Genomic DNA, 17784 nt, shown 5'->3' with positions numbered 1-17784 from the left:
TCAAGACTTTGTACAAATTTTATTTCATTTGGGAGGGAAGCATATGAAAAGTTCAACCTTAGGAGATCAGGAAGATGGCTGCACCTGGGGAGAGGGGAAGGCCCTGCAGGGGCCTCTATGGGGCTGCTTCTGTCCACCCCGTGCCCTGGGTGCACTTGCGATTTTGCAGGCTCTGTTTTGATTCGTTGGTATTTCTGTACATAATGGTTCAATAAGAGGCTTATTGGATGTTTATAATAAACAACCGAAAATCACATTAAAATTAATAAACGCATGCATGACGGGGGTACCAGAACTAATTTCAGCTGGGTGCTACAATTCCAAGAGCATTTCAAACCACTGCCTCACGCAAAAGCCCAGGGAGAAGAGCACAGCCACACAGGCCACACAGATCCTGGCACGCTTTCTCTCACCGGCAACATAGGTGCAGAGTCAGGGCAACCAGCTCCACCCGAGTCTGCGGGCTCAGGCAAGTGAGTGAGCCCCTCCCTCCTGCCCCTATCCCTGAGCAGGGCTGACAGTTGTGTGGCCCCACAGCCTCATGAGGTCAGGCAGGGCACTCTCAGGTGCTCGGCACAGCATAGCCATTCCCTGAGGCAGGACTATCCCTGTGAGCACCCAGGAGCATCCACAAGCACTGGCTTGGCCTGGCAGGCAGGAGTGCCTAGAGCCTGCCATTGTCTTGAATCCGCCCGTTTCATGACTGCCAGGGCGTCGCCACACCCAGGATCTGCCATTGGTCTCTCTGTTTTTAGTATCTGAACAGAGCTGGCCACAGACAACACCTAACCACAAAAACTCACACACAGAAGGATGAGGAGGAAGGAGAGGAGGCGGAGAGAGGGAGAAGGGGAAGACAGGAGGAAGAAACTTCACTCGAAATGTGCTCAATATATACAAAAGTAAGGTGTCACATTAAAGTGAAATGACCCAACTCCTTCACAGCACAATGAATCTAACTTTTACGCTGATGTGGCTCAAGTGTTCCACAAATACCTCCCAGTACTCCTCTTATATCTCTGTAGAAAGGTCAGGACTGAATTTCCCAGACATGCATACATGCCAATCAGCTGTCGGTGTCCACTCTGTACATCAGTCCAGATCACCAGCTCTCATCGGTCGTGTGAACTAATCACTAATCACCAGCACAGCCAGCCCGCCACATCCTTGGGCTCCACATCCGTGTATTCAGCAACCCACAGGTCGAAAAATACTCAAAAAAAGAGCTGTCCCTGCACTGAACATGCACAGACTGTTTTTCCTGTCTTTATACCCTAAGCAACACAGCACCAACTACCCCCACAGCATGGCAGGCTTGTAAGTGACAGAGATGACGTAAGGCTGACGGCAGGATGTGCAGAGGGGACACGTGATACCACGCCACTTCACACCAGGGACTTGGGCATCTGCAGGAGGTCCTAGGAGCAAACCACAGGTACTGAGGGTTGACTATACCTGAAATTAGGAGAAGCCGAAAAGGAAGCTGCTATATTAAGTAACAGAATTCTATCATCAACACAAAATAAGATACGAGACTTAGAAATAACAAAAATGTCAGGGTTTGAGGGACCCTGTAGGCAGCTTATCACGATGAAAGCTCGAGGAACCCAGGGCACCTTGGCTGACCATGTCTCCCAACTCCAAGAAAGCAGCTCTTAAGGAGGCACAGGACACAGTCCAGGCACCAAGGGAGGTCCAGGGGAGCAGACAGAGACATTTAAAGGCCAGCAATGATGACACAGCCTCTGACTGCCACTGAGCAGTGAAGGGAGCAGGTGCCAGAGAACCTTCTGGAAGAGGCTGCAAGGCCTGGGACTGCCGAGAAGGGGAGGCTTCTGCAGTCTCGAGGAACACGCAACGCAGGGGTAGCAACGGGCCAAGGCTAGCAGTGACCACAGCACCCAGTCACAGAGGAGAGCCGGGGCTCAGGGAGGCTGGAGCCCACGGGAGACCTTGTGAGAACTTGTCTCAGCCAGACTGCAGGGAATCCCAACATCAACACACACAAAGCACCTCGCACTCTCCCTGCCCAGGAAGGCTCTGGGAGATTTAAGACTGGCCTCTTCCTCTGGAGAGGGCCTGACAGATGGGCTTACAGCACACAACAAGGGCCTGGCACACCAGTGCCTGGCACATACCAAGGCCAAGCAGATCCACGGGTGGGCCAGAGCTGCCCTTCCTAGGCGATACCATCTGTCACCACCAGGTGGAGGCCAGAGGGAGCCCTAGGCAGCAGGTATCTCACTGCACCTTCCTCTGCAACAGGGGAACACTCACCTGAGCACCCCACGTGGCCCCTCAGGAGACACAGAAGAGGGCGCCAAGACCTTCAGTACCATGGCCAACCTAGCTACATCCCCAGCACCCGCCGGGTCACAGCAAGGGCCAGTGGGCCATACACAGGACCCGCCCCCTCCAGGGCCACCTGTTCCCCATCAGGGCCAATGGCGAGGGCCCGGCAGGCCACACACAGGACCTATGATGCTGTTCTGCCACAGCAGCTGCAGGGCCACCCAGCAGGTTCTGGACTATGGGTACACAAAGATGTCTGCTCCTCAGAATTAGGAGGAGGATAAACTATACCAACTCAGTCATGGTCCCCAAAGTCAGGCAAGCCAGTACCCACAGGAGGGGCCATGGCCCTCCCTGCTCAGCCCTGGAGTTGCTGTGCCTGTGCTCCTGGCTGAAGAGGCTGCCCAGACCTCAGCCATACCTGGCCTTCGAGGGGAGGGACCACACCTTACCACCACCACCTCCATACAGAGAGCTAGACATGGCATGGACAGTGAACGTGTGCTAACCATTGCTAAGCAGGCATGGTTGGGAGGTATTCCAGGAGTGTGGAGGGAAATTATGCACAAACTTCCCGGAGAAATCCTGTTACTGGTATTGCAGCACAGTTTACAGCTCTGGAAACATCACCTTACCTTCTGGACCTGTTTACCCACTGTTAAAATAACCAGAAGACCTAAGGTCACCAGCTCTAAAATGTTTCAAATTCAAAAAGAAAGCTGGGCATGCTGGTGTGCACCTGTGGTCCCAGCTACTCAGGAGGCTGAGGTAGGAGGATCACTTGAGCCTGGGAGGTCCAGGCTGTGGTGAGTCATGATTGTGCCACTGCACTCCAGCCTGGGCAATAGAGTGAAATTCCATCTCTTTAAAAAAAGAAGAAAAAGAAAGAAGGGAAAAAAGACCAAACAACTAGGACATGAACAACCAAGGCTCTTCTCATTATCACATTTTAAACAATAAATATAAGGAAAGTATTCAAGTTTGACAACAACCCAGGAAGAAGCCAGAAGAGAAACTTGTAGCCACACTTTTCCAATTGCAGGTTTCCAGGGTTTCATTCCCAGAAAACCTTAGCCAACAGAGATGCAGTGCAAGGACAGAAGCGAGGACACCCCATGGACCATCAGAAGCAGCCCAATCTTGGACACAATCCCCATGCTGGCCAGGCATTCCCCTACCCGACGACACCCCTGGCCCCACACAGAGGCCATGGGAGAACATGGTCCCTGTTCACCTCCAAGGCCAGACCCTCGTCCTGGGGCCCTGATCCCACCCCCTCTCTCTCTCAGCCCCAAGACCTCTCCGCCCCTCCCATGCCAGGCACTGCACTCTCCGAGAAGGACCATGCATGGTCTCTGTCACAACTACACAGCTCTGCTGCGGTGGAATGAAAGTGGCCACACACAAGACACCAACACAGGGTGTGCTGCCCCACGGGACCTCACTTACAAAAACGTGGTAGCTGGACCTGGTCCCTGAGCCGAGGGGCCTTGCTGAGAGTCACTGAACCCTGGCTCCCTGGCCTCTACTCTCTCCAGGTCTCCAACCCTATTTCCATGAGCGCCTGCATCCACCGTCCTTGGCCATAGCCTCCTCATGTACCTCACTGCACAGGGCACACCCTCTTTTTCCAGGTGAGACAACACAGGCCAGAAACTCAACATCACCCACAAGCCGCTACCTCCCAAACACCCACTCCAGCCAGACTCCTTCACGTTTCAAACTTGGACCTCTGATCACCTGCTGATCTGCCCCAACCCCTAACGGGCAATCCAATTTCCCAGGCCACCCGCTGGGCATCTGTCCCTGACCCTAACAGGCACCCCAACTTCATAGTCCCTTCCCTATCACCCACTGGGCATTTGCCCCCACCCCTAACGGGTACCCCAACTTCACAGCCCCTCCTTCAGCTCCTCCCCTATCACCTGCTGGGCATCTCCTCCCACCCCTAACGGGCACCCCAGTGTAGCAGCACCAGAGTCAGTTCCTCTTTCAGTAAAGGCACCACGGGCCCAGGACTTCTGACTCCTCTCTTCCTCCCCCTCACAAACATGCCATGAGCATGTCCTGGCAGCTGTGTCCCCGCCTTCCACCCCAAGACCACACCACTGACCTGGCACAGGTATTGTCTGGGCCAACCAGCATAAGCAACACACTTGGGGAAGGAGTCGTAGTCACAGGGACTCACTCATCACACACTGCAATCTGTACAATGGGTCTCTTTCAGTCTTTCCATCATATGTGTGACCCCGAGTGATACTCAATATCCAGGAAACGATCTACTTTTGGTTACTTTCCACAGTTCTACCATCCAAGGCAGTCTTCCCTCCCTCCACACCTGGACAACTTCTCAGGCAACCTCCTGACCTCATCCTGTCCCCATCACCCACTCCCCCTCCAGCAGTCAATGAGACAGTCATTGAACAGAATTAGAATATGTCACTTCTCTGCCCAAAGCCCTTCCCTGTGTACTTGGAATGGGATCCAAGTTCCTCACCGCAGCCTCATGGGCTCTACGGGACGTGCGGCCTCCCCGCCCTGGCCTTCCTCTGCCCTCTGCTCCCACCAGCCTTTCCATGCCAGGAAGTCTCACTGGTGGCTCCACTCCTCAGGTCTCTGTTCAGAGGGTTTCCTCACCTTCCTAAGGCACTGTCACCAACCATGGCCCAAGCAAAACTCAAGAGAGCTGGTGCTTTCATGTCTGTCACACTAGAGAAGGCAACTGTCATGGGAGGGCCGCAAGGCCCACTGTACACCATAGGCACCCAGTGAATTTGTGCTGAGTCGACCACAACCACACCACATGGAAACAGGGCTGTGCCAATGCCCTCCTGTACCACACAGTTCTGCAATTAGTCTAAGTCCTGGAGCCCTCACAGTGTCCCTGCCTGCTGCAATCTGCAACCTGCCTCCTCCAGTGCAGGTATGGGCCTGGGGACCCGCGCTGACCCTGAGAACACACAGCTGAATCCTTGAGGGAGGTCATGGCCAGGGGCCCAAGGGTGTCTGCAGCCAACCCACACAAGTGACGCTCTCGGGGAGGAAGTCTGCAGCACAGGGATGGCTCAGCACGCAGGACAATCTGTACAATGGGTCTCTTTCAGCATTTCCATCACTCAAGGATCCCCTGAGTGAGGCTCAGTACCCAGTAAACAACTTATTTTTAGTTAATTTCCACAGTCACAGAACAAACATCTTGCACACCTTCCACTAACTTGCGACCAAGAAGCTCGGTGAGAACAGTGGTGGCTGTGTGTGCCCACAGGGGCGGTAGGGTGCGGCCAATCTTTCCAGGCTCCCCTCTCCTGCTCCCTAGACCCTCTTTCCACTCCCTCAGAGGTTCCCAACTCTAGCCATAAGGTGCAGATATGCTCACTGGGTCTGTTTGCATTCAACACAGTGACAGAGGAGCACACATTCAGCACAAAGCGTACTGTATTTTCTCCAAAGTGCTGACTTAAAACCCATCTTGGCCAGGCACAGTGGCTCACACCTGTAATCTCAGCACTCTGGCAGGCTGAGGTGGGAGGATCACTTCGGCCCAGAAGGCAGTAGTTGCAGTGAGCCAAGATTGTACTACTACACTCCAGCCTGAGTGACAATGGAAGACCCTGTCTTAAAACAAAAACAATAAAAACATCCTAATAGAGTACTGTGTGGGGCCCAAGAATGTGGATTTCTTGCCATTCCCAAGCGATCCCAGGGCTGACCTAGGGGGCTCTGGGTGACACAAGCCTGTGTTCCAGTCCCATGAGAGCTGATAACACTCCAGGCCTCCTGTGTATACAGCAGTGACACTGACTCCAGGGGGCACCCTGTGGACTAGGGACCAAGGTCGATTAAGGTCAGTTTAATTGTCAATATTGAGGTCAATATGTGGCAAGATGCTACAGTATATTGTCAAGTAAAAAACAAAAGGCTAAAAGCAGCAAAAGTTTACATATGTATACTATACACGATGGAGAAAAAGACTCTGTGTATGTGTGCGTGTGTGTGCACCTGTGCGTGAATGTATAGGCAAGGACTAGGGGGACAGAAGAGCGGAGAGCGAGAATGAAGGAATGAATGAATGTGAAGGAACGTGGAAAAACCGGCTCTGCACCAGGAAATAAAAACCGGTCATCTCAGTCAGGCGTGGTGGCTCACGCCTGTAATCCCAGCACTTTGGGAGGCCAAGTCGGGCAGATCACGAGGTCAGGAGTTCGAGACCAGCCTGACCAATATGGTGAAACCTGTCTCTACTAAAAATACAAAAATTAGCCGGGCATGGTGGTACGCGCCTGTAATCCCTGCTACTCAGGAGGCAAGGCAGGAGAATCACTTGAACCTGGGAGGCGCTACTCAGGAGGCTGAGGCAGGAGAATCACTTGGACCTGGGAGGCGCTACTCAGGAGGCTGAGACAGGAGAATCACTTCAACCTGGGAGGTGGAGGTTGCAGTGAGCCAAGATCGTGCCACTGCACTCCAGCCTGGGCAACAGAGTAAGATGCCGTCTCAAAAAACAAACAAAACAAAAAAACCCGGTCGTCTCTGGATGGAATTGGAGGTGATTCTTTCTCCGCACTGTAACTTCTCCAGACATTCTGATTCTCTAGTGTAAAAAAAAACCCAATAAACGATTGCATACCGTGACCACACAAGTCACAATGGGGCTGACCAGGAAGGGACCATAGCACACATTGAATCACACAAGTCTCCACCTCCTGTTCCTGCCCCCATATCCCACCTTTACCTGGACTCAGACTCCCAAAACTCACTTTCCTCCTAGTCCTCCCTCCAACTCCTCAGACCTTGGTCCTCCCTCTTCTGCTCCTCCCTGTTCTCCTGGGTAAACCTCACACCCCTTGGAAAGAGTCTTCCAGCAAGGCTCAGCGCCCCAGCACTCCTAGAACCTCCCGTATCCCCGCTCATAAGGGTAAATAAAACATTTCCATTGCTTCATAAAGGGAAGGCAGGTGCCCCTCTCCCCCTTAGGATGCCTCTGTTTGGTCTGGAATGAGACAGCCCAGTGTCCACATTTTACAAGACACAGTCATGGTCTGATGGCCCGTAGACTGTCATCAGACCTCCAAACCTAACTCAAAGGCCTCTCACTGTGTGCAAACCAGCACAAGCTGCCTCTCATTTCTCTGTGAGAGATGAGCGGTTCTAATTGCTCCTCCTTCCGTCTCCCTGTCAAGATGCCTGGGAAATGCTGCCCAGACTCTACACTCTCTCACAGAGCGCCTATGTGCACACAGCCTGCCAGGCTTTGTGGGCAATAAATTTGCTATCTTCCCTTCTGCACCCATGTGGGTAGGTCTGAGCTGATTTCTCCAGCACACCAAGACATACATCACATAGGGTCCTCCTTGGCCCCCACTTCTGTGTCCTGGTCGAAAATCAGAGTACCCTGACCCCTCTGTGCCCCAACCACAGGTTTTCCCCACCAGGCTTCAACCCAATCCAGGGCCTTGAACATTTCCAGGCATGGAAGAAAGTATCTAGGTTTACTACAAAGAAAATGACCTTGGCCCTGAGCCAAACTCCTGAAACCTTCCTATAAACTGCATAACCCATCCCTCTTCCAAGAGACATACCTAGGCAGGACATCCCTTTTCCCTTACTGCCCATCTCGAGGACTGCTGCAGCCCACTCTATATGAAAGTTCCCCTAACAAAAGTTCTAGGCAGGGCCTGGAGCAGTGGCTCACACCTGTAATCCCAGCACTTAGGGAGGCCAAGGCAGGAGGATCGCTTGAGCCCAAAAGTTCGACACTGGCTTGGGCAACACAGAGACCCTGTCTCTACAAAAAAAAAAAAAAAACAAAACAAAACAAACAAACAAAAAAACCAGAAAACTAAGCTGGGCATAGTGGCTCATGCCTGTAGTCCCAGCTACTTGGGAGGCTGAAGCAGGAGAATTAGTCAAGCCCAGGAGGTGGAGGCTGCAGTAAGCTGTGATCGTGCCACTGCACACCCTGTCTCCCCACCTCCCCTCCCCCAAAAAAACTGCCCTGGGCTCACCATGCATTTAGCACTTCTTTCTTTGCTATCCCAACTGGTCCCACCTGAGGACAGTGTGGGAAACTCCCTTGCCGCCACTTTTGGGGTAACTCCCGTTGTAAGTTCGGCAAAACACTACTCATGTCACTACTCCAATGTCCTCCCATTTCAGCCCCGCTCATGTGTACACAGCCCCAAATGCCTACCCACACTCCCACCACACCTTCATTTCACACCCTCCCTCATTCCCCACCATCTTTTCCAGACACCCGTCATCCCCTGGGGCCCCTTGCCATGCCCTCCAGGTCCCCTGCGGGCCCCATTCTCCCATCTAGGTTACCCTGCCCCCTCCAGTGCCCCCCCCCCCACCATTTTCCTCCAGGTCCTCACCATCCTCTCTAGATCCCACTGTCCCCTCCAGGTGCCACTGATCCCTCCAGGTCCCCACTGTCTCCATCCCCTCCAAGTGCTACTGTCCCCTCCAGATCCCCACTATCCCCTCTAGGTCCCCAATGTCCCCATCTCCTCCAAGTGCCACCGTCCTCTCCAGGTCCCCACTGTCCTCACCAGGTCCCCACTTGTCCCCATCCCCTCTAGATCCCACCATCCCCTCCAGGTCCCTACTGTCCCCATGCTCTCCAGACCCCACCATCCCCTCCAGGTCCCACCGTCCCCTCCAGATCCCCACTGTCTCCATCCCCTCCAAGTGCCACCGTTCTCTCCAGGTCCCCATCGTCCCCTCCAGGCCCTACCATGTCCGCTAGATCCCACCATCCCAGGGCCCCCCAGCTCTCCCTCTGGGTCCCACCACCCCTGGGCGCCCCCGCACCGCCGCACTCCCACCCCTAGAACCGCCTCCGTCTCCGCCCCTCTTCCAGCGCAGCCCGCATACTCCCCACCCCCCGGGGATGTGGGAAGAAGGACTCGGGCTGTCAGCCACAGCGCGCTGACTGAGCCGAGGGCGTACGCTGCGGCTTGGGCCGGGCCCCCAACAGACCACCGCCGTCGCTCACCTGGGGAAAGCCAGACGTAATCCACAGGCGTTTTGCTGCGCCTCTACGCCTCGGCGCCTGCGCAGTGAAGATCGCAGCGAGCCGCGCGCTTGCGTGTAGGACCGAAGCCCCAGGCGCTGATCCGGCGGAAACGCGGCGCCCTCTGTCTTCCGGTTTCGACGCTGGTTGTCACCGTTTCCGCTCCGGCGGAAGTGAGAAGGGTCCTTCGACCTGTGCTGAGCTGGATGGACCGCGAGACGCTCGCCCTCGCTAACCGCCACTTCCGAGGCCTGGGGGGTGGTGTCCCCGGCATTGGCCAGGCTCCGGGCCGGGTAGCCTTCGTCTCGGAGCCGGGCGCCTTCTCCTACGCCGACTTTGTGCGGGGCTTCCTCCTGCCCAACCTGCCCTGCGTGTTCTCCAGCGCCTTCACGCAGGGCTGGGGCAGCCGGCGGCGCTGGGTGACGCCCGCGGGGAGGCCAGACTTCGACCACCTGCTACGGACCTACGGTGGGGCGGCGGGCGCAGACCCCGGGCGGGGAGGACAGGCTGGCGGGACCCAGGCCCAGGAGGCCGCTGCCTAGAGAGGGGCACCAGGGAGGGTGAGGGGGGCCAGACGCGTGGCCCCTAGAGAGTTTCTCTGCAGACGGTTTGGAGTGAGGACGGGGCCCAGGGAGATGGCATGGACCGTGCCTGACTTTCATTTCAGGAGACGTGGTTGTACCAGTTGCAAACTGTGGGGTCCAAGAATACAACTCGAACCCCAAAGAGCACATGCCTCTGAGAGACTACATCACCTACTGGAAAGAGTACATCGAGGGGGGCTACTCCTCTCCCAGGGGCTGTCTCTACCTCAAAGACTGGCACCTGTGCAGGTAATGGGGCTTGGGACGCACCGAGGCGCTACCTTCCCTATCGCTGCGGGAACCCAGAGGCCTTTCTGACGAAGGTGGCCCCTAGCTGCACAAAGAGGAGCTATTTTTCCCCGTGAGGCATTTTAATCGGTGTAAAAGAAACTGGATTGTCTTCCGCATGGCTGCAAGTGTTCTTCTTTGGGAGATCAATATGTTTTTTTTTTTTTTTTCTTTTTTTTGAGATAGATCCCCTCAGCCTCCCTAGTAGCCGGGATTACAGGCATGCACCTCCACGCCCAGCTAATTTTTTTTTTTTTTTTGTTTTAAGAGACTACATTTCGCCATATTGCCCAGGCTGTTCTTGAACTCCTGAGCTCAAGTGATGCATCCACCTCAGCATCTCAAAGCACTGGGATTATAGGCATGATCAGTACTTTTTCATAAGCAGAACCATTGTGGTCAGACTGCCCCCACCCCACTCCCCCACCAGCAGCTGGCTCAGAGTAGGTGCTGGGGCTCTTTGGGGGCTGCAACCATCTGAAAGCTCCACTGAAGCCAAGTGATCTCAGTTGCCCCACTCGTGCTGCCCTAGTCCTCGTGCCTCACGTGCTGTCGGTGGTGCCCTTGCGCCCTCCTCACAGGGACTTCCCGGTGGAGGACGTTTTCACCCTGCCTGTGTACTTCTCATCCGACTGGCTGAATGAGTTCTGGGACGCACTGGATGTGGATGACTACCGCTTTGTCTACGCAGGGCCTGCAGGCAGCTGGTGAGGCCATGGATGTGGAACCCAAAGGGACCCGGTGATGGAGCGGACCCCGGGAGGCTCAGGGTGGCAGGAGGGGTCTGCTTGGCACAGGCTTCACAGTGGGTGCCATTCCTCGAGACCAAGGGGCCACCCCTCCTTCAGTTGGACCAGGCCTCTGGGGTGCCAAACAAAGCCCATACCAGCCCCTACAGGCACGAACCAGGCGCTCTTGCTGCTGCAGGTCCCCGTTCCATGCTGACATCTTCCGCTCCTTCAGCTGGTCTGTCAATGTCTGTGGGAGGAAGAAGTGGCTCCTCTTCCCCCCAGGGCAGGAAGAGGCCCTGCGGGACCGCCACGGCAACCTGCCCTATGACGTGACCTCCCCGGCACTCTGCGATACGCACCTGTACCCGCGGAGCCAGCTGGCAGGCCCACCCTTGGAGATCACGCAGGAGGCGGGCGAGATGGTGTTTGTGCCCAGTGGGTGGCACCACCAGGTGCACAACCTGGTAATGTGCTGCTCTCCTGCCCCCTGTCAGGGGCTTTCCTGCAGGAAGACGGTAGCACCACCTACCCACTCTCCCAGCCAGAGTGGGGCTGGAATGGGGTGGCTCATGGGTGAGGCTGACCCCTTCACAAGGTGGTGTCACTGAGGCCTAACCTCTGTTTCCCCCCTTGCCGGTCCCTGAGTCTACTTGCTCTGGGTTCACTGGCTGAGGTGGTCCGAGCCCACCACCCACTTCCCTGCTGAGCAAGCCCTGCTGGGAGACAGGAAGGCCTTCTTGGCTGCAGAGGGCTGGACCCCACAGTGGGTTCCTGGTGCAGGAGATGTGGGCTGGTTGGGGGGCACCTGCCATGGGCTCAGGCCTGCCTGTACTGTGCCCCTTCCAGGACGACACCATCTCCATCAACCACAACTGGGTCAATGGCTTCAACCTGGCTAACATGTGGCGCTTCCTGCAGCAGGAGCTATGTGCCGTGCAGGAAGAGGTCAGCGAGTGGAGGGACTCCATGCCCGACTGGCACCACCACTGCCAGGTGGAGCAGCTGCGTGTGGAGGCTATCAGTACCAGGTCCCTGGGAGGCCTGCAGGCTCAGGGCGGGTGTGGCTGTCAGGCCGAGCTGTGGGTAGGTGCTGGCTGTGACTGTGGGACAGCCTGGGCTGAGCCCTGGGGGAGGCTTTCAGGCTGCATGGCTCAGATTCCCTTGGTCACTGTCTGGCTTCTCAGTGCCTCTGTCTTATTGGTCCCCTCTTCGTCCTTGGGGACTGGGCACATGTCGGATGCTTTGCAGCTTGGACTGTGTCCATGGTGTCAGCTCACTGGCCTCTTCCCTCTGCCCAGGTCATCATGAGGTCCTGCTCGGGCATCAACTTTGAAGAATTTTACCACTTCCTCAAGGTCATTGCTGAGAAGAGGCTCCTGGTCCTAAGGGAGGCGGCCGCTGAGGACAGTGCTGGGTTGGGCTTCGAACAGGCAGCCTTTGATGCTGGGCGCATCACAGAGGTGCTGGCCTCCTTGGTTGCGCACCCCAACTTCCAGAGAGTGGACACCAGCGCGTTCTCACCGCGGCCCAAAGAGCTGCTGCAGCAGCTGAGGGAGGCTGTTGATGCCGCTGTGGCCCCATAGCACCTGTCTTGAGGACAGAAGGACGGGTGGACGAGAGGCAGCCTCCTGCTCCAGGGCCCTTCCAGAAATAGACTGCCCTCCCTGTGACCTGGGGCCCATCCCTGTCGAGGCTCGTGGCCTGCCTGTTCATGGCCACTGCCTGGGTGCCCGTTTTCAGGTGAGGACCAATGACGTCAGGGACCCAAGAAGGGATGTGGCCCTTCTGACCTGCAGCAGGTCTGCTGGGAGCTTGGAGATGGCACCATGACCTGGCTCTTTTGGGGGCCCTGCCTCCTTAAGGCAGGATGCCTGAGCTGATAGGAGTCTGTGTCTGATGTGCCTTCTCTGGAGTCTCCTCTCAGCCCGGTCCCCTCGTCTCAGGCCATTGGGCCACCCCTGGCTCTGCCCTATGGGCTCAGGAAGAGGTTGGAGCAGCGCTGGGCAAGCTCACCAGGGCCTCCAGGCAGGACTGGGTTGGCCTCCATCATCTCCAGGTGATGGGCTGTGGAGCCAGTGGCCAGGGCCTTCCTCTGGGTACCCAGAGGGGAGGGCTGGGCTGGGCTGGCCTCTGCCACCTCCCTACTTTTGGAGTAGCCTTCACAGGGCCTGTGGGTACCTGGAGAGGCCACGGGTGTGGGAGTGGAATCCCATCTGCTGCTGAATCCTCACTTGGGCCTGAGGGGCTGTGCCTGCTGTGCACTCACAGCTGGGTCTTCGCAAGGATGCTGTTCTCAGGAGTGGTGGGTCTCTGGCCCCTCTTCACAGTGGGCATGATGGAGGTGTGGGCGGGCTTGTCCAGGCCGATCAAGGCACAGCGGTGAGCAGTGGAGGCCTGTGATGGGGAATGGACTCTCGTGGGATCCTCCTGCAGAGGATGCCCCAGGCCTGAACCCTCTAGTGGATCCACAGTTTGTGGAGACTGGCACTCTGCCAGCCCTGTCCTTGACCCAGAGTGCAACACTTTTTCAGTTGGCCCCTGGTTGGCTGCCCCACCCCAGCAGGGGAGGAGGCATCTGAATCCGCAGGGATGGCACGTGCCATGGCTGTGTGCATTGCCTGCCCATGGCATCCACTGGGGCCGCTGGCACTTGTCTAGGATGGAAGCCCCTAAGAAGGGCCGGGGTTTCTGTCTGCTCTGTTCAATGAATCATGTGAAGTGCCTGCAAAAGCAGCTTTACACAGTAGGTGCTTCATATGTGTCTGTCCAGTGAATGAGCTCCAGCCAACAACTTTCCAGGGACCTGTATGCTGGGCCCCCCTGCTAGCTCCCAGGGATCCCTGGTCTGCACAGAAATGCCCTGAGACATCATCCGGCCTCCTACAGATGGAGCTGGCACTGCCCAACCCACGGGCGGCAAAGGTGCTTTGTGGGGGAGGAGGGGGAGGTAGCAAATATGCATGACTGCAGACTTGCCAGGACCAGGCCCAGGCTGCCTGTCCGGGGTTGGGGAGGCATGTTGTCAGCACATGTGAGGGTCTTCGCAGAGTGAATCGCACCTCTGCAAGAAGCCTGAAAGGCTGCATTGCCCTGGGAACCAGCCTCCTGGAGTGCGAGGTAAGGAGCTGCAGATGTGTGGCAGTTAGGCCCTGCCCTTTGCGTGTCATCCCTATCAAGTGTGAGAAAGGACAGGCAGGCTGCAGCTAACTGGTGCTCCAGAGGAAAGGGGTCAGATAAACAATGCAGATGCTCGACCTAAGGCTACGTGTTTGCTGCACAAAGATGGATATACTTGCAAGTGTGGGGACAATGGCTGTGTACCCCACCATGGCTGGGTGAGGGCATGCAGTGGCCCAGATGTCTTGGGGAGTGGGACCTGTGGGCCCCCACATGAAGGCTGGAAAAGTCAGGCCCTGCTGTGTCTGCACAGACTCTGGCCTGGGAGGACACAGAGCAAGGGAGCATGATGGGGCCTATGGGCGCCTCTAGCACGTGCCTGCCCTGAGCTTGCAATTGTGATTGGCTGGAATCCGTGGAGGCAGAGACAGGAGCCCCAAGTCAAGTTGTTGCTGGCTGTGGCGAAGCCAGTTTCCCTGCATCCAGAGGGCTGTGGCCTCTGGAGAAGGTCTCCCCCAGGGACCAAGACCATCTTCGTGCTTGTGCCCTTCCGCCCGCTGAGCCAGTGGAAGGGGCAACTCCTTGGCCAGCTACCCTGAAGCCCACATCCCAGGTCTGGGGCATCCCTGATAGCCACATCCAAGGCCACGTCCTACCTTTTGTTCATCCATGCTCCAGAGCGTCAGCCTCAGCCCTGTCCCCCATCCACCACTGTGGGTGGTTGTGGCAGATAATGGTGCCAGCGTCCCACCCAACTGCAACTACCAGCTGCATCTTGGATCCCCCAGACAGAAGGCAGGCCCTGGTTTCCAAGTCAGTGACTCCTTCCACTGGCGTAGAAGGCTTCCTTTCCAAGCCCTGGCTTCACAGGCTTCCCTCCCATCTGTCCAGGAAACAGGAGAGGGGATGTGGGGTGGGGAAAGACATTATCCTCAGAGTTGTAGGGCTGATCCAGGAGACCCTGGCCTAGCCGAGGTGGTCAGTCATGTGGTCAATGCCAATGGCTACAACCTTGGGCCACTAGAGGAGCATGGACAGTCCTTTTCCCTAAGCCCTGGGCCTGAGCTTGGCCAAGGGTAGGGAGCAAGATGTCCAGTGTCCTGTGGTCTGTACCCCCAAACTCAGCAGCCCTGGAGGCAGGAACTCCAGGGACCTGGGCCTGCCTCTCCTGCCTGGGGGCTGACCCCAGAAGTCCCCTTCCACAGGCCCCAGTTACCCTCCCACTGCAGGCTCTGACCTACAGGAAAACAGCTGGAGCTGGGCTCCTACCCTGTTCCTCTGGGCGAGCCAGACCCTGTCCTGAAGTTAGAGGAAAATCCACGGGTAGAATCCTGCATAAGCACACCCCAAATAGACCCCACCTGGGGCCCCACGCCCCAAACAGACCCTGCCTGGACCCCTGGCCCTGCCTAGGGAGCCGCAGGCCGGTGGATTCTGGCCTTCCTCTGCAGCCTGCCATCCTCCTCCCCTGCAGGAAGGCACCAGAGTGTCCACCCCTGCAGCCCCACTCAGAGATGCGTGCCTGCTCCCATCGGAGGCCTTCGGCCTCAAGGCAGGGCCTGCCTGTTCCCTAGACCGTTCCGCTTGCCTCTGCCCCATGTCGGGAATCGAGGTCTTGGGTATTACCTTCAAATCCGGCCAGCTTTCCGCCACAAGGAAGGAGAATCAGACACCCCTTGCCAGGGACTTGCAGCAGGGACGTGGGCCAGGTCCTCACTGCCTTTGCTTCTGGGACCCTGTGAGGGCAGGAACCCGAGTCTTGCCCTGGTGGCAAGCACGGGCCCTGCAGCCCCAGCTAAGAAACCCAGTAACAAAACCCTTCCCTGCCCCTGTGTCCCTGGGGTCCAGGTGTCTGAGGAAGGGGGGTTAGGGATTCCAAGTTTGAGGTGTAAATAAAATTAAAAAAAAGACCAAGGCAAGTCTCAAATTTTTTTTTCTTTTTTTGAGACGGAGTCTCGCTCTGCCGCCCAGGCTGGAGTGCAGTGGCCGGATCTCAGCTCACTGCAAGCTCCGCCTCTCGGGTTTAGGACACCATTCTCCTGCCTCAGCATCCCGAGTAGGTGGGACTACAGGCTTCCGCCACGTCGCCCGGCTAGTTTTTTTTTTTTTGTATTTTTTAGTAGAGACGGGGTTTCACCGTGTTAGCCAGGATGGTCTCGATCTCCTGACCTCGTGATCCGCCCGTCTAGGTCTCCTAAAGTGCTGGGATTACAGGCTTGAGCCACCGCAGCCGGCCGGCAAGTCTCAATTATTTTAAGAGGTTTATTTTCCAAGGTTAAGGCTGTGCCCAGAAAACAATACAGAACCACAGGGGAAATTGTGGTCCATGGTTTTTCTTTTTTATTATACTTTAAGATCTAGGGTACATGTGCACAACGTGCAGGTTTGTTAAATATGTATACTTGTGCCATGTTGGTGTGCTGCACCCATCAACTCGTCATCACCCATCAAATCGTCGTTTATATCAGGTATAACTCCCAGTGCAATCCCTACCCCCTCCCCCCTCCACATGATAGGCCCTGATGTGTGATGTTCCCCTTCCCAAGTCCACGTGATCTCATTGTTCAGTTCCCACCTATGAGTGAGAACATGCCGTGTTTGGTTTTCTGTTCTTGTGATAGTTTGCTAAGAATGATGGTTTCCAGCTGCATCCATGTCCCTACAAAGGACGCAAACTCATCCTTTTTTGTGGCTGCATAATATTCCATGGTGTATATGTGCCACATTTTCTTAATCCAGTCTGTCACAGATGGACATTTGGGTTGATTCCAAGTCTTTGCTATTGTGAATAGTGCCACAATAAACATATGTGTGCATGTGTCTTCATAGCAGCATGATTTATAATCCTTTGGGTATATACCCAGTAGTGGGATGGCTGGGTCATATGGTACATCCAGTTCTAGATCCTTGAGGAATCGCCATATTGTTTTCCATAATGGTTGAACTAGTTTACAATCCCATCAACAGTGTAAAAGTGTTCCTATTTCTCCACATCCTCTCCAGCACCTGTTGTTTCCTGACTTTTTAATGATTGCCATTCTAACTGGTGTGAGATGGTATCTCATTGTGGTTTTGATTTGCATTTCTCTGATGGCGAGTGATGATGAGCATTTTTTCATGTGTCTGTTGGCTGTATGAAAGTCTTCTTTTGAGAAATGTCTGTTCATATCCTTTGCCCACTTTTTGATGGGGTTGTTTTTTTCTTGTAAATTTGTTTGAGTTCTTTGTAGATTCTGGATATTAGCCCTTTGTCAGATATGTAGATTGCAAAAATTTTCTCCCATTCTGTAGGTTGCCTGTTCACTCTGATGGTAATTTCTTTTGCTGTGCAGAAGCTCTTTAGTTTCATGAGATCCCATTTGTCAATTTTGGCTTTTGCTGCCATTGCTTTTGGTGTTTTAGACATGAAGTCCTTGCCCATGCCTATGTCCTGAATGGTACTACCTAGGTTTTCTTCTAGGGTTTTTATGGTATTAGGTCTAACATTTCAGTCTCTAATCCATCTTGAATTAATCTTCGTATAAGGAGTAAGGAAAGGATCCAGTTTCAGCTTTCTACTTATGGCTAGCCAATTTTCCCAGCACCATTTATTAAATAGGGAATCCTTTCCCCATTTCTTGTTTCTCTCAGGTTTGTCAAAGATCAGATGGTTGTAGATGTGTGGCATTATTTCTGAGGACTCCGTTCTGTTCTATTGGTCTATATCTCTGTTTTGGTACCAGTACCATGCTGTTTTGGTTACTGTAGCCTTGTAGTA

At 55.2% G+C, this 17784-nt stretch overlaps 2 protein-coding genes across 8 annotated transcripts in view; one reads left to right on the top strand and one right to left on the bottom strand.

Annotated features, from left to right (window-relative positions):
- SNAP47 (synaptosome associated protein 47) overlaps positions 1–9406 on the bottom strand; it is a 45250-nt gene extending 35844 nt beyond the window's left edge. For both annotated transcript variants that reach the window (XM_023203612.2, XM_023203613.2), the window contains exon 1: positions 9290–9406. The gene's annotated coding sequence lies outside the window, so the exon portion shown is untranslated. The remainder of the gene's footprint in view (positions 1–9289) is intronic.
- On the top strand, positions 9238–13701 carry JMJD4 (jumonji domain containing 4). Of its 6 annotated transcripts, none has more exons than XM_023203608.3 (6): positions 9238–9775; positions 9975–10140; positions 10761–10886; positions 11107–11374; positions 11829–11993; positions 12209–13698. In XM_023203608.3, exons 1-6 carry the CDS (start codon positions 9514–9516, stop codon positions 12491–12493), a joined length of 1272 nt encoding a protein of 423 aa, XP_023059376.2. In that variant the 5' UTR covers positions 9238–9513; the 3' UTR covers positions 12494–13698. The 6 variants fall into 6 exon arrangements, with proteins under 6 accessions (XP_023059376.2, XP_023059377.2, XP_031791744.1 ...); XM_023203609.3 differs by having other exon boundaries at positions 9295–9775; positions 11757–11855; positions 12209–13701; XM_031935884.1 differs by having other exon boundaries at positions 9295–9775; positions 11757–11903; positions 12209–13701.
- Positions 13702–17784: the final 4083 nt, after the last annotated feature.

Source organism: Piliocolobus tephrosceles, chromosome 1 (genome assembly GCF_002776525.5).
Source record: "Piliocolobus tephrosceles isolate RC106 chromosome 1, ASM277652v3, whole genome shotgun sequence".
Taxonomy (NCBI): Eukaryota; Metazoa; Chordata; class Mammalia; order Primates; family Cercopithecidae; genus Piliocolobus; species Piliocolobus tephrosceles.
This window is presented reverse-complemented; position numbering and strand designations above follow the sequence as displayed.

Coding starts and splice junctions, on each gene's coding strand:
- JMJD4 (XM_023203607.3), top strand. CDS start 9,514: ATGGACCGCGAGACGCTCGCCCTCGCTAACCGCCACTTCCGAGGCCTG. Junction 9,776..9,974: donor CCACCTGCTACGGACCTACG/GTGGGGCGGCGG, acceptor CTTTCATTTCAG/GAGACGTGGTTGTACCAGTT. Junction 11,994..12,208: donor GCTGTCAGGCCGAGCTGTGG/GTAGGTGCTGGC, acceptor CCCTCTGCCCAG/GTCATCATGAGGTCCTGCTC.